General features: G+C 41.4%; 2 protein-coding genes across 6 annotated transcripts in view; both read right to left on the reverse strand.

Annotated features, from left to right (window-relative positions):
- The window catches only part of dop1b (DOP1 leucine zipper like protein B), a 40,407-nt gene extending 33,232 nt beyond the window's left edge, over positions 1–7,175 (reverse strand). For 3 of the 4 annotated variants that reach the window (XM_036544753.1, XM_036544751.1, XM_036544750.1), the window contains exons 1-2: positions 6,909–7,175; positions 575–755 (exon numbers count right to left, since the gene is read on the reverse strand). In XM_036544753.1, coding sequence (XP_036400646.1) covers positions 575–712 — 138 coding nt within the window. In that variant the 5' untranslated portion in view covers positions 713–755; positions 6,909–7,175. The remainder of the gene's footprint in view (positions 1–574; positions 756–6,908) is intronic. The other variant, XM_036544752.1, reaches the window with a different exon arrangement.
- Positions 7,176–8,891: 1,716 nt separating this feature from the next.
- Positions 8,892–10,752, reverse strand: cbr1 (carbonyl reductase 1). Of its 2 annotated transcripts, none has more exons than XM_036545341.1 (4): positions 10,628–10,752; positions 10,133–10,420; positions 9,879–9,986; positions 8,892–9,782 (listed from the first exon to the last, which is right to left on the reverse strand). In XM_036545341.1, the coding sequence occupies exons 2-4, from the start codon at positions 10,416–10,418 to the stop codon at positions 9,346–9,348; spliced, it is 831 nt and encodes a 276-aa protein (XP_036401234.1). In that variant the 5' UTR covers positions 10,419–10,420; positions 10,628–10,752; the 3' UTR covers positions 8,892–9,345. The 2 variants fall into 2 exon arrangements, with proteins under 2 accessions (XP_036401234.1, XP_036401233.1); XM_036545340.1 differs by having other exon boundaries at positions 10,133–10,423.
- Between the last annotated feature and the right edge of the window lie 5,425 nt (positions 10,753–16,177).

The raw sequence follows: 16,177 nt of genomic DNA on the forward strand, positions 1-16,177 counted from the left end.
GGAAGGAGGGGTGGTGGGAGGGAGGGACCAGGGGGAGATATTTCAGAGTACACAACAAATATGATATACTAATAGCAACATGTGCTTTGGCAACCTAGCAGCACTTACACTGAGCCTAAGATGATTATTCTTGTCAAGGGTAAACATTTTTTACTTTGGTTAATGCTTGCCAGACTATAGCACAGGGGCAATAGAGTCTAAAATGACCTGCTGTCATTTCTTTACTCTGTAGACCCAAATACCCAATTAGTCAATAGTTGTTCTCTACAAAGCAGCAACCAGCAGGGTAGTGGGCTCCTACACTGAACCAGGCTCCCTTCTATCAGTCACCCTTCCTCAGCATGTATCACTTAGCAGAAACTATGAATTGAAAAATCCACAAAATATGACTGCAGAAAGCAAATCAAGAAATACACACACAGCACATTAAAGAACACAAATGTGTGCAATGAAAAAATGCTCTGGTCCAGTGAAGAATCCAATGCAGGATCCTACCCCTTCAAAATAATTCATTGTAATTAAAGGTCTTTTGAAAAGACCCCAGCAGATATGAGAAAAGCTGCAACCAGCTCACCTTGTTCAGCTTGCCTAGAGAGGAGATGAGGTCAGCCCATTCGCTGGAGGACTCGAAGTTGCGGAGTGCCTTCTCGATGACGGCCGCATAGCTCCGGTAGCGGTAGTCATTCTGCAGCTCCTGTTCCTCTGGGTCCATGTCGCTTCACTTCAGTCCCAGCATGCTCAGCATACGGCCATGGCTGGGACACAAATAAGGTCAAACCTAAGCCTTACTTTTGCTCCCCTCCTCACGCCTGGATCAGACCCTCAACTCTGAAGCCTGCCTCTGCTTCCCACATTTACCTGTCTCAACAGCTCCACCTCCAAGTCCACCCAACTCTCTTGAAACAGTTTCACCTGTCTCTACACATATCCCAAGCCTTTGAAAAATGCCCCTACTTAACCAGTTTTTGCACATCCTACAAACTGTCTCATTTTCACTTCTCCACTACCTCCCCAAAACTCTTGTAAAACCCTTCTGCTGCTCTTTCACTACTATGTAGTACTTCACATTACATTCAATTCAATTCAATTCAATTCATTTTTATTTGTATAGCGCTTTTTACAACACAAGTTGTCACAAAGCAGCTTTACATTGTTCCCAGGCCTGAGACCCCCCGAGAGCAAGCCTAAGGCAACAGTGGGAAGGAAAAACACCCTATCAGGAAGAAACCTTGAGCAGAACCCAGCTCAGAACCCATCTGCTTCTGGCCGGCACTGGGCAGACATAGTTAAAGACAAGTTATACAATGTACTTGAAGATATTTAAGATTGATAGACAATAGTAATTAACAGCAGAGTGATTATAAGAATGTCTCCTAGGATGTCCGGTTATTGCATTATTGGCATTTAGCAGACACTCTTAACCAGAGTGACTTACAGTCAGTTAGAGTTTTTTTACATTACCCATTTATACAGCTTGAGGCAATTCTGGGTTAAGTACCTTGCCCAAGGGTACAGCAACAGTGCCCCAGTAGGGAATCCAACCAGCAACCTTTCAGTCATGAGTCCTGTTCCTTAACCACTATGCTATACTGCCACCCACATGCTACACTGCCACCCACAGTACTTATAGTAGTACTTATTTTTCATCTGTCTAAGTAGTACTAAAGAGACCGGAGTGACTGAATTCTACTTTCACAACAAGATGCATTCTGTAGCTTCCCTAACATTGTCCATCCGTTTCATGTTCCTGGAAGTAAAGAATGTAGGCCTGTGAGGACCCAGCAAGCTCAGTGCTGGCAAAAGTGCTCAGTGCTGGCAAAAGCAGCGTGACACTGAGACATGCAGAGAGATGAAGGACAACTGCTGTTATGACAACACACACACAACTGGCACAAGGACACACTACTTCAGACACTGTGGCATCACAATGTCTTCATTCAGCAGTGTGTCCCTAAACTTCCAGCTGACCTGACAGTCACTCCACAGATGGGCAGATCGCAATGTATTTGAAAACAGTGTGGTATTTAGGACACAAGACATCAACGTGATCCCGGTTTTGCCAAACTGCCTGTGTTTCGTACACATAAGCATCAAGGTAATATCCAGGCTGCACAATGCATCTTTATGACAAGCTGTATGAGAAGCTACATTATATGGTTATAATGTTTTTGAGAATTTCACTAGAAATTCAGTTAGAAAACTTTACTTCCATAGCCTTTACATATCAGGAGACACCTGGAAATAAGTTTGAGCTTTATCAACAAATGGAAAGGACCCTAAACCTAGTGCTGATATACCTAAGAATAAATAAAATGTGAAAACTCTTGATAAAAGAAAATAAATGTCTAGACTCTATAAAGACCAGTTTACCTGACTGTAAAGGGAACAGCTGATGTGTTGCATGTGAATGTTTGAAAATAAACAAATTCACCCAAAAGTTGCACAAGGCAGACCTCCCAATCCAGGATAGCCAAGGTGAATATACTGACTCACTGACTTTTGGGATCTCCTCTGGGGCAAGCTCAGTCTTCTGGTCAGCAGTGTTTTGTTATGTTTAGTTCTTTTATTTTTATTAAAAGTGATGGCACAGAGGTGATAGTCTAACTCCCAGTTTCTAGAAAATGATGGGGGATGTTGATGTCAAAATGCAGGCAAATATAAACAGCTATACAAAATGATCTTGTGATTATGGTCACTCTAGGCCCCTAACAAACACCCTTTACTGGCATTTCCAAAAACAAACAGTGTAAAGAAAATGACCCACAATTTTTCTAAACCCCAACACAAATACTATCAGTCTGTCTCACGAAGAAAACAACAATGTGCATGCTCCAAATCAAATAAAAACCAAATTACACCTAAACAACAAGTTCTCCATCAAATTCAAATTCATGGCCATGGTTTCTTTCTCCCCCTCTTCCAGTCAGCTGTTTGCCTTCACAAGCTTTCCTGGACAGGAGGCTGCCTCTGGCTGCATGATGACATCAGCAGCAAGTGCCAAATCAAAGAAACAAAACAAACATGTGATGTGTTGTGACCCAATCCTAACACTCTTAAGTATACACATGCATGCACTGCAAGACTATACAACTGTACTATACTCTTAGGCATGCATACAACTACACAAAATCCCTGCTCAAAAGAACACTGTGATGTCACTGTGATGACATAAAGCAAAAAAGGGATTATGGAAGAGCAGGAGTTCACTCCCACTGCCTGGCCCAGGCGACACGCAGGAGACCAGGATCTGAGATGTGTAAATATACACACAAAACACATTCACACATATGCACTTGCATACACACGAATGTGCATGCACACACATACTTGTATAAAACACAAAACTCAACACATGCACAGACAGAGTAGCTTTCATTAAGCCATTAAGAACAACGGTAACACTTACAGTTTTACACCTCACACATTCTACTATATGTATACATAGCTTGAGTTTCTAAGGTAAAAGGGTTGCTCAGACTTGCAACAGCAGTGTCACACCCTTTTATTCACACCTCAGACCCTCAGGTCCAGAGTACAATGCCCTGGACAGTGTGCTGCCCTGCAACTGCCATGCCTTCATTTATAACATTTATGTAGTATTAAAGTTGCTTCAACAAGAGTGGAAACTGCCTGCAACTGTTTCCACAACAGTAAACACTGCTGAAATATCACCTTAAAGCACCAGCCACAAATTCTTCCATCAAAGCAGAGGGAAGATCACCTGACACTCGTAGTCCTAGGGGCGAATAACAGAAAACAAGCGAGTTCATTGAGCAGGCAAAACAGGTCACTTTGCATGGCAAATCAGCAGGCCTGTCAGATGACACTGTGCCCTATGCAAACACACAGCAAAGGCTGGGTGAGATTCACTGGCACAGACGGAAGCAGACAGCAACAGAACATGCGCCAGGGAATCATGGGAAGTCTCACTGAACTTGTTGGCCATGGCCAGCACTGTGATACCAAGCTGAGAGAGACAGAGATGTAGAGCTAAAAACAACAGGCCAATGCGATGAATTGTTTTTATGGGGCCAGGGAACTGGTCTTGTAAGCAAACATTTGCTAGTTTGAATTTTGGGTGGGGCACCTCCATTCCACCCTTGTGCAAAGTACCCAGCAAAACAACCAGTGGTATAAGTGTATAATATGTAAAATGTGGCTTTGTAAATCACCCTGGATTACTTGCTTTCCTACAGACTTGCCTTAATAAACTGTATAAATGACTATGCTGAATGTAAGCTATATAAGAGGGCCCAGATAAAAGCTTCTGGTAAGAAAAACAATAATTGAATGAAAAGGAATTATTGGATTCAAGTGGATTTGGCATCGATGAACAAGCAACTGTAATCTTGATACACCCTACGAAACTGTAACATCACAGCAGCCCTGCATCTTCCCCATGTTTTTCCCCTTTCATTCATTTGGCTTTCCTACTGAGCAGCATCTAGACCTGAACCATTGTTTTATCTCTTCTGTGTTGGGGATATTGACTAGCTAAACAAAGTTTGACAAGCAGTTGACAGCAGACAAGCCTAAACTGTATCTCATCTAAGCTTAGTAAAAATCAGATATAGTTTATGCTGTGAACTGTGGGCAGAATCAGCTGTACCCCTCCAAACCTCTGCCAGGTCCATGTGAGGATCAAACCTAAGTGCTCCTGACTATCCTCCACAAGGAGGAAGAAGTATTTTTTTCTACACAATCTCAAAACTGGTAGCCTGACAGTAAATATTTAAGCGTGCCTAAATACATACTCAGTGTAGGTTATATGCAACAAGGACAATGACAATGCATTTCAGAAGTCAAACTTGCATTATTTATTCATTGAAACAATAACAATTACTTAACACAGCACATCTGGAAAATTAAATACATACATCTTTTAATATTTTTGTCCACAATGTAATTTTAAACAACTAAAGAACAACGTATTAAAACAACAGCCATAGTCTTTTCAGAAAACAAGAAACTGTAGCTACTGGTGGCTAAAACAGTACAAGCATTAATTGATTCATTTTACTTCCTATCAATCCTGTCTGCCAATAACAATGGATGTAGGCTAAAGAATTACATGGGAACATTAAACCACATGCCTGGTCAGTCCCCTAACAAGGTTCCTGCTGTAGAGAAAGGCTCCAGCAGGAAAACTGCCATCATCAGAAGGCTACAGTATATCTGAGGGGTGAATTGGTGAACCCAGTGTTTGGCCTATAGTACCGCTGCACTGAAAATAAGGACCAACCTCTGGGAAAAATTGTGCTTACAGGGTGGGAAGGCTCAGCTCTATCCACAACTCCTCTCTTCACTGGGACAAACAGTCCTTTTCACTGCTTTGTGAAAAATGCTAGTGCTGTAACTTGGGGGAAGATACATTGAAAAACACTTCCATGGCATTGCACAGCACCAAGAAAAGTACAGCCAACATAATCCAATAAAACCTGTTGTGGCACAGATGTAAATCCAGGCACAACTGCATTATTCAAAAATGGAACTTTCTTCAGAAAACATGTATTAGAGTGCTTGCACATTCTGGCTATATGTGCATGGTAGCTTTGTGATACTTTGTGTGACATTAGATCTCAGTGTATTATGCAATATTGTCACCAAATATTAAGCATGTTTTATCACAACATCTGGCACTGGGATCTACCCACCATGTCCACAGGCTTTTACACACAAAACTCCTCTCATGTGACATCACCAGCTACAGCTCTGCTTTGGGGATGTCCTGGCAACTAAGGCCTCCCTAGCCTTCCCCCCTCACACCAAGGACCACAGAATACAGCCTAGCCTTGCCCATCCTCTAAGCATTTTGACTATAAGCAGAATTGCAATTTTCCCCATCACTGTTGCCATGGCTACAAAAGAGCCTACAAAAGAATCAATGAGGTTCACTGAAACTTTACAGCATTTTGATTGCCAGGCACAAGTTCAGCACATAGTTCAGGAAATTGATTTGACTCAGCAGAGACGGATTCTGCAGGGTGGTGACACAGCTACATAGTGTGTGCATCTGATATTTGATTGGATCACATGAAGAGAAAACTGCATCTGTGGCCAAACTGACCCCTTTTGTGGAAATTAGCCTTGTTTCAACCTCAGGCATTGAACTTTTTTAATTCAGTGAAGAAACAGCACATTGCCAACACTGTTGGCTGTCATAGTTTTGTATATCTCAAGTATGTTTTAAAGCCTGAAACTTACAGAGTTGACTATAAATCCTAGCAGTTATTTTGTTTATGTGTGCTCTGCTGGTCTTACATGCATGACTGGCACCAAATTATTTATAATCTAAATAAAGATCTTTAAAGGAAAAAAAAACAATAAAGAAAGAATCAAGAAAAAAACAGTAAATACCACAACATCGCCTTTCCCCCTAGTCTATCTCGTGGGGTGAGCAGCACAATAATGTCTGGACAGTGTATAACAACAAATACTGAACTATTTGAAGGGAGAGACACAAGAGATCAATTGCGACGTTTAAACAGCATACTACGCCTTCAGGGTTACAGCTACAGCTCCCATTCTACTGTGATTAGCCCTCGATCTAAAGCTTGTTCACTTGTTAAAGCCAGACAGCATCAATCTGGTTCTGTCGACCGTGAGACAAAGATTAACCAAAAATGTCATCTGTAATTTTAAAATTTTGAAATAAAACCTAAAAGTTATAACACATAGTTAAATTGGTAAATTTCACCAATTTCACAACTGGTGTGTTGGTAAGATCAAGAATGTAACCGAAAAATGATTTGCATACAATGGCTGGTTATTTGCAAAAAACATTTAGATAGGATACACCAACCACAGGGCATACGTTGATCCTAACGTAACTACACCTTACAGGAGACGGAAATGCAGCAAGACGAAAAATGACGTATAGACTAAATGGGAGAAGAAATTAGACTCACGTCAGACAAAACGGTCTATTTTGGCGGAATCTTCGCTTTTCCCTGACAATCAGTTTCTGTTGTTGCTAGATGTCTCCAGTTCCCAGTGCGTGAATATGTACAGAAGCCATAAAAATAATGTATGAAAGAGATCTCCTAACGATGAACAGTCGTACGAACACGGAGGTTTCAAAACAAGAAAGAGTCTCCTTCATCCCTCAGCGCTGTTGGTTGAGGTTGATGACTGAAATCCTGAACTCAGCTGATTTCGTATGGTGGACGAGCACTTCCTGGTGAGATAGGGGTGGGTGAGACAAAGAGTAGGGGAGAGAATGGATTGGGATGTGGTTGCGAAGTTACTGTTTATGCGTTATTTCACCGTGTGTCGCTGTGTCGTCGCTTTCCACTTTAACCTTGCGGTATACACGGGATCAAATGTAACCACAGTATTAAAGCGTGATCCACGCTGCGACCATATGACTGTTTCATAGATCCGCTTCAGAAGAAATCATTAAGTGTTCTCCCACCCGCGCTTTGGTACGTTCCAGGATCTGTACTGTTTAGACACCTCACTCGTCTGTCAGATATTTAGTTAAGCTAATATACTTCCCATCATTTCACCAGGTCAGCTACTGTAGCTACTATTTCATGACAGGCCTGTGAATGAAAAATTTACTGTATGACACTCAGTTGTTTTCCTCAGTGAAAGAGACAAACATATAAGGCGTGATCATAAAACAATCTATAAATAAACCAACACTGTTGATATTTTACGAGATAACTGTGCCCCTGCATAAGCACCATCTTTTCTGTAAAATGCTTATTTGAAACGGTCCATAGGGTTATTACATATTACTGTTACATTAGTGTAACCCCTTGTTCCCGACGGACGCTACTCAGCAGGAATCACAGGCAGACAGGATGGGTTGGGTTCACAGCGCGTGTTTTATTAGCACACATTCGTCGCCAACGTAGGAAGAAGGGGAGATGTGAAGAAACAGTTACGTACTAGCTACATATTGAGCTTGTGATCGTGTAGTTTTAATGTTACACAGTACAGCCACACGTATCGCTAGAACCCATTTTGTGTTTGGTAACAATATCAGATTACCTGGCAAATAAACGTCAGTAACGTGTCTCCGGTTCCTGTGCATAAAAATAGAACCCAATCATTGTATTATCTAACTTTCTCGCAACGGTCATTTAACGCTTCATTAGCTATCAAGGCTAACATTCTGTGGCTAACCCTCGTAGCATTTCAAGTAGCTAGCATTACTATATTCCATAAATGAAGCAAGACAAATATTTCACATAGCTTGATCTCCAGTTAGTGTAATGCCTACATATTCATAAAGTTGTTTATACAGTTAGACAATGATTGTAAGACACTAATTAAGACATCTTTTATATGACAATGACCGGAGCTCGTATTTCAACGTACCACACTCGTCGCCAACGTAAGAAAAAGGAACGGAGATGTGAAGTAACCAATGAACTTGACAACCAACTCGTTGGTAACCAGCTCGTGCCAGGAGAGGACATTACAATACAAACAGATTAGAAAATATCAATAAAACACTTGAGAACGGATACTCAGGGGAATGAGAACCTAATATTTTGACGAACTTCATATAATTCGTACACGTCAAAACTACTCCCGCTACACAAACATCAAAAGCAGTCATTCTGGGGTACTCTCGCTACATGAGTAGCTTTCAATTTAGTTGTATTGCCTTCAGTTGTATTGTCAGGATGTCATTTTATCATCGAAAGAAACAAAGGGACACTTTCAGTCTGTGCCACCTGTGTCAAACTATCCATCATCCTCTATGTCAAACACATCCTATAATCCTATTGGCTCACTTGACATGACCAGATATTAGAAAACAATTTCTTTTCAAGAAAAAAACTTTATATTATAGAAGATGAAATGCCACCATCTTAGTCATGAGCATATTTTATTTGCACAAAACATACACTAAGTAAAGTGATGTGTGAAGGAGTTTCAAATATACAGAAGGCACACAGTTGCACCAGCAATTTTATACATTAAAAAAACCATTCTGCGACTGTTTTCCATGATTTTACACAGTATGAATACTAAAATCTTCTATACTGAATTACCCCAAAAGTAGAAGGTGCCGTGTGGTTAACTAAGAAATTTTCTACAACATTTTTCATGGTTTGCCTTGTTGTTTTGCGTTTTAGTTTTGTATACCTGTTACTTGTGGCTTTTTAGGGAAAATGATCAAAATGCTTGGCAGACACTCTTGAGACTAAGATCTTAAATTAGTTGTTCCATGATTCAAATTTCCACTAATTTTATGAAAACAATGATTTCATTTGGTGCAACTTATACAAACATATTAACATATTTTAGTGCTGATAACTGATAGGAAAGTCACTTTCTCCTCAAGGGAACTGTGGCTGGCCAACACATCATACTCTGTGGAGACTCTCACCACGCCTGCACCTGCTTCTCAGACACAAACTGTCCATGTGGCTCCTCAGCACCGGCCGGCAGCAAGGCCAGGTAGACAGGGGTTACAGCACCCTCATCTGGGGATTTGGTGGCCCTGGGACCTGCCATGTCAGTCCTCACCCAGCCTGGGCAGCAGGGGTTGAGAAGGATCTGATCCACTGGCCTCTCCTTCTGCAGCCTCCAGGCCTGGATCCTAGACAGCACCGTTACGCCAATTTTGGATACACCATAGGCCGTATTGGGCCAGCCTGTCTGGGTGTGTACACCTCTCTGGGCCTCCTGCACGAACCTCTCCATCAGCCCCACCAGCTCCTCCTCCGTGATGTCATCGCTACGAAACCTTGCCTGGAGTTCTGGGCTGCACTGCTTCAGGGCAATGGAGCTCATGACACTTGAGACATTCACAACTCTTCCTGTGCAGGAACATAAGCCAGCCTTAAAAAAAAAAACTTAACAATAAAACTTCTCCACAAACTCAAACATCTGACAGGGCTGAATGCGTAGCTCACCAACGGGTTTGATGATGGGAATAAACTCATTGCACATATCACGGGTGGCAAAGAAATTTGTTTTGAGGGTCACCTCCGCTTGGATTCCAAAGGGTGTGGTGTCAGCCACTGGGAAGGAGAGTGAGCCGGTTTATTAGTGATGTGTGAAAACATCTTAAAATGTAAGGGACAATCAGCCACCTATCCAACACCTTGATACATCTAGATACACCATACACCCATAACGTATGTGCTGTAGTACTGTACGTAGTTACCTTTGAAAGCAATCCCAGCGTTGTTAATCAGGACATCCAAGCCACCGTATTTATCCTTAAAGAAATCACGGGCAGCACGCACGCTTACTGGGTCGGTGATGTCGAGCTGCTGGAAGAACGGGTTCAACCCCTCGGTCCTCAGGCTCTCCACTGCCGCCGTTCCCCGGCCCACATCTCGCGCACTAAGATACACGTCGCCAGTAAAGTGAAGACACAGCGCCCGCACGACTGCAAAGCCAATGCCTTTGTTGGAACCCGTGACAAGCGCAACTTTAGGCGTAGACATATCTGCTAAAATGAAAAACAATTCAAGTGTTCAGTGCTTAAGAACACTAGCCAGTACCCAGGACAAAACTATCTCATAAATTATTCTACATTTTGCCGGGCTGCAACAAACGATGAACAGAACAATACTGCCAACAGCAAATAACTAGATAATCACATTTACATTTAAAACAAACCTTAACTTGCTACGAACAGATGCAAGCCACTTACTCAAAGCAAGTGTCCAGTTCAGTTAATTCGGTACACTCGAGTTCAGCTGCTGTTATACTAGCTCTTTGACTCGAACGTGCTGTCTCCCGATCTTTACTTTATCTGACAGTAAGTCGCTGACAGCACCGACCCTACCAACAGTAAGAAAATATATTACTGGATGCATTTCGCGTATCACCCGAACGGATGTCGACTGCCGGATGTTGAACCACCGGATCTTCTTATTTCATAAACTTAAGCGATAACCGGAACTTCTAACAGAACAAAAAATGATTTCGTATCTCCCTAAATAATAAATGGCCGGAAAATAGTGCACAGGAACGGAAATATGTAAACACTGCTCTTCTGACCTCACCAGATAGGTTGTCCAAGAAATAGGTAGGCAAGCGTTGTCAGGAACCGGATGAACTATTCTTTTGATAAAACGTCATTAAATTAGAAATCGATGGCCGAAAATTAGGTAGCTCGTCTAAAATATAACTTATGTAATAAGCCAACTTGTTAGCGAGAGCCGTTTTTGATGAACTTGTTTGCCCATTTATTTTTGTTTATAGCTATTTACAAAGTTTATTTTTTCATACTGTGCTGTCCGAAACTTCAACTTCAGCTAATAAGGACCAGGAATACGTCTGACTACACACAACATGTTAGCTTTGAAAATATATTGAAACGGGCAACTACTTACTAGGCCAGAATACAGGTGCGTCTCAAAAAATTAGAATATTGTGAAAAAGTTCAATATTTTTCATCAGTTATTTAAGAAAGTGAAAATTTAATAGAGAATCTATGGGGTATCTATGAGAAACACCAGACCCAACAATACAGACGAGGTGAAGGCCACTATCAAAGCAACCTGGGCTTCAATAACGCCTCAGCAATGCCACAGGCTGATCGCCTCCATGCCACGCCGCATTGATGCAGTAATTTGTGCTAAAGGAGCCCCGACCAAGTATTGAGTGCATAAATGAACATACTTATCAGAATTTGAACATTTCTGTATTGTAAATCATTTTTTGATTGATCTTAGGAAATATTCTAATATGTTAGATAGATACAGAGATACTGGATTTTTGATTTTCATGAGCTGTAAGCCATAATCATTGAAATTATAACAAAAAAAGGCTTGAAATATTTCACTCTATGTGTAATGAATCTAGAATAAGTTTCACTTTTTGAATTAAATTATGAAAAAAAAAAACTTTTCCACGATATTCTAATTTTTTGAGATGCACCTGTATATTTCCGGTCCCGATTATTTCAAGCATAGCCGAACATACATTGATATTGTTCCATTATCATTTAAGAAATAAGACAATGAAAGCAGCAGATTACCAAAGGAAAGACCGAATGAAATTAATCAATTATATTTCACTTTGTGAAAAATAAATGAATGAAATACACTATATGGACAAAGGTATTCGGACGCCTGACCATTACACCAACAGGGACAGTAATGACATTGTATTCAAATACATATACTTTAATAAGGAGTTGGTTCCCCTTTTGCAGCTATAACAGCTTCCACTCTTGGAAGGCTTTCCACAAGATTTTGGAGTGTTTCTGTGGAAATTTGCGCCCATTCATTCTGCAGGGCATTTATGAGGTCAGGCACTGATGTTGGACGAGAAGGCCTGGCTCGCAATCTCCGTTCCAGTTCATCCCAAAGGTGCTCGATGGGGTTGAGGTCAGGGCTCTGTGCGGGCCAGTCAATTTCTTCCACACCGACCTCATCAAACCATGTCTTTATAGTCCTTGCTTTGTGCACTGGGGCACAGTCATGTTGAAATAGAAAAGGGCCTTCCTCAAACTGTTGCCACAAAGTTGGAAGCATAGCATTGTCCAAAATGTCTTGGTATGCTGAATCATTAAGATTGCCCTTCACTGGAGATAAGGGGCCTAGCCCAAACCCTGAAAAACAGCTGTGGCCAAATACTTTAGTCCATATAGTGTATAACATTATAGTTTGTCCCGTTTGTTTCTATTTTAGCCATCCACCCACATGTCAATTAATTATAGGCACTAAATTTGGAGGTGAAACGCCTCTCTCCATGATTGTTTCTGAAGTAGCAGCGTATTGCACTATAATTTGGGAAACAACCAAGTATGGGAGTTGGGAGGAACCACCACTGGAATTAGTTCCCAATTCATGGATTTAAAGACAATGGTCACCTCTTTGGTTTTCTTTATTAGAAGTGAGTTTTCGGTTCACCATAGGGTGAAATGTTTCATCTCCTCTCTGTAATTTTACTCACTTTCGCTTATGAGGCCTATCACTGTTTCATCGGTAAATCTGATTATGACTTTAACAGTCGTTTGTATACAACATAAAGAGAAATGGGGACAAGCCCTGGGACGCACCTTTGGTGGTTTTAATTGAAGAGGACTGCCCTGAATCTACTCATAAACATGCTTTGATTGATTGTTGTTCACAAACAGTACACATGATTGTGCAGTAAATGGATGTAATTTTTTTCAGTAAATTTGGATTTAAAAAAATAGACTTGAGGACTGAAAACGAATCGGCAAACGAAATTGTGTGGTGTACTGATTGGACAGTAACATTATGGCAAGGATTTAGCCCCGCCTGGAAGCCAAGCTAGCGTCAGCCTGTACAGAGATCATCCTGCTGGGGCATTAACACAGGACCTTATGATGACTAAGTGATTGTATCCCAAGTTCAGATGCCTTACACACAACTAATCATATATTTTGATGAATAGTACCTCTATCACATAATCCTCAGTGCCTTGGTACATGCACAGTGAATTGAGGTGGGCACTGGAAGTGGGTATGTGAGAATAATTTATCTGTATAGTGAGTTTAAATCATTGTCTTATTCTCATCAAATTGGAAAATTGACAAATTCGTGTGTTGTGTAGGTTTGACTTTGTAAAACTACAATGTGTTTAGCCAGCTAAATTAACTGCTGGTTTTGTTTACTACTACCTAGTTGGCTATAAATAAGCATTTTCTTGACAACATGACCCTCCTGAACCTAAACAAAGCGCAAGCAGAAAACTTGGATATATCATTAATATCATTAATGAATGCGGAAAAATACGTTAATCTAATGTAAAACAATAAACGTCCAGGAGGAGTTTGCGACCCTATGGAGTTTTTAAACATTTCTGGCAAACCATATCACCATGAGAGTGGCAACTGAAATTTTAAAAAAATATTCATCAATTCTACCACACATGAATACAGCCCTACACTTACAAAGCTACTAAGACTAAAACGCACAACTAATTCAATATAAAATTAATTACAAAGCAGGAGACATATCATCTTGGATTCTCCTCCGCTGAGCACCCAAGTCAGTCCATAGTTTGTGTGTTAGCACTTAAGGTCTGAGTTTTGCATGATATTTCAAGTCATTTTGACCTGAATGGGTAGTACTTGCCAAGAACAACATCTTCTCTTCAGTTTGTGATCTCTGGATGATACATCTTTATTGGATTGCCACAGAACTCTAACTCTGGACTGCTTTGAGGCCTAGGCCTGTCTGGAATCCACCTGCTGGAGTATAGCACCTAAGGGGGGATCCTGTAAGTGCCAGGGATGTGATTTTTCTGGATTAATGCGGAATCAGCAGGTTGCATCCACTGAGTGGCAGAAAGGCAGCGTTAGCATTCAGCTTGAATGCCGCGAAAACACAAAAACACATCTAAAATGGGAAAGAGCTGTTGTGTGATTGACTGTACAAATAGATTCAACAAGAAATCAGAGCTCTCTTTTTACAGACTGCCGAAAGCTAAAGAAAAGAGAAGCAAATGGATCAATTCGCAGAAACAACTGGAATCCAGGCACCGAAACTTGGATTTGCGGTTGACATTAAGGATAAGGATGTTTTTATGGTCATTCCAGAACATGTTGTACATGAAAGGGAACGATATTTTTTAATGTTAAATCACTGTTTCTTCAAAGCTAAAACTAGCTAGAATTTTTCCTATCTAGTTTTCTAATTGCACCGGTTTTAGCATACGTGCTAAACGGCTAATGGCACCGTGCTCTGCGCTCTGTATCATGCAGAAGGGATGTAGCGGGATTCCAACAGTTAGTTGAGGTTGAACGACGGTGCTCACGATTCATCGCATGGACAGTGCTAGCTAGCTGTTCAGTGCCTGAGCCGGAGACCGCAATCTCGTATAACGCCTTCATTGATGTGTACGGCTGTATGTTCTGTACTCACCTGCCGAGTTCAGTAAAGTCCACAAACGGATGATTCCTTGTCGTGTGAAGTCATTTCCACCCACGCCATCCAGACGAGCAGCATAGCTCACTTCAAGAGGTCCGAGCACAACAGTATTTTAAATTGGCATCTTTTCACTTTTTTATATTCCTGATATTCAGTGCAACCCTGGATTAAATGAGCTAAATGGGCACTGTGATGTAATGGGAAGGGGGAGAACTTGGAAAAGGAGACTTTTAAGTTGAGGAGTTTTAGTTTGACCTGTGACCTGCCAAGGCAGCCATTTTAGTTTATCAGCGTGAATCTGTCACACACGTAAGAAAGACAGAGGACAGAGAAGTTCATGTTCATTCAAACAACTTTATTCTGGTGTTTTCTCCCGGCATTGCCAGTAAGTAATTGTTTATGAACCTGAAAGTAAAGGAAAATGATAGTTAGACAGTTATGTTACGTTAGCATTAAGAAGCATACTTTCCTGTTAATCCGGTTGGAAACCTGTGAAAGGAAGATTGTTAGTAAGATAGCTATAATTTGTAATACTTTTATACTTACCCGTACCTGTATTTGTATTTATTTCAGTTTTACCTTTTCTTCATTAAATTCTGTCCAAATACAACACTCGTCTGTTCCTTGGAGAAGATAATGGGAAATGAGTTTAAGCTTGCTGTTTCATGCTAGATGAAGACAGTACAGTAAAATGGCAGCCCCTCAACAGAAGACAGCGCAGGATAAAGGTGCTCAGGCAGCGTGTGCGGTTGAAGAAAGAACAGTGATGAAAGGTGAAAAGTACAATTTTGACTGTAGATCCCAGTCATCGAGCTCTCAACGTTCCACATGCTCAGCGCTAAGTGTTAGCATGGCAGCTACTAAAGCACGAGCAGAAGCAGAAGCGGCGAAAGCAAGAGCATCATTTAGCCGAAAGGAAATGGAGATAAAATTGGAGAAGGCCCGTCTGGAAGCAGAATTGGAGGCGCTCAAGCAACTTAAAGAAGCAGAAGCAGCCGTCGCCAAAGCAGTTATCATGGAAGCCGCTGTCTTGGTGTAAGCTCCAGTGGAAGCCTGGAAGAATTCAAACTTTTACCTCAGATGGAGGATTCACATGAGAAAGTAAGCGAATATGTCGTAAAGCATACACAAATTGTAGCTGGTCACAGAGAGGAAGCGGAAGAATCCGACTCGAGTGAGGAGACACAACAGCCATCCAACCTGCTCACTCTGGATGAAGTGCATGGCTCTCCAAGTCCACTGCAGCAGAGGAAGCGCCCAGACCAGGGGATCCAGCAACACTCCAGCCCACGGCGAGTACATTATGGCCACTCTCAACCACATGGGCAGGACCACCAGCAAGACATCTCGGG

The sequence above is a fragment of the Megalops cyprinoides genome, chromosome 14 (genome assembly GCF_013368585.1).
Source record: "Megalops cyprinoides isolate fMegCyp1 chromosome 14, fMegCyp1.pri, whole genome shotgun sequence".
Lineage (NCBI taxonomy): Eukaryota > Metazoa > Chordata > Actinopteri > Elopiformes > Megalopidae > Megalops > Megalops cyprinoides.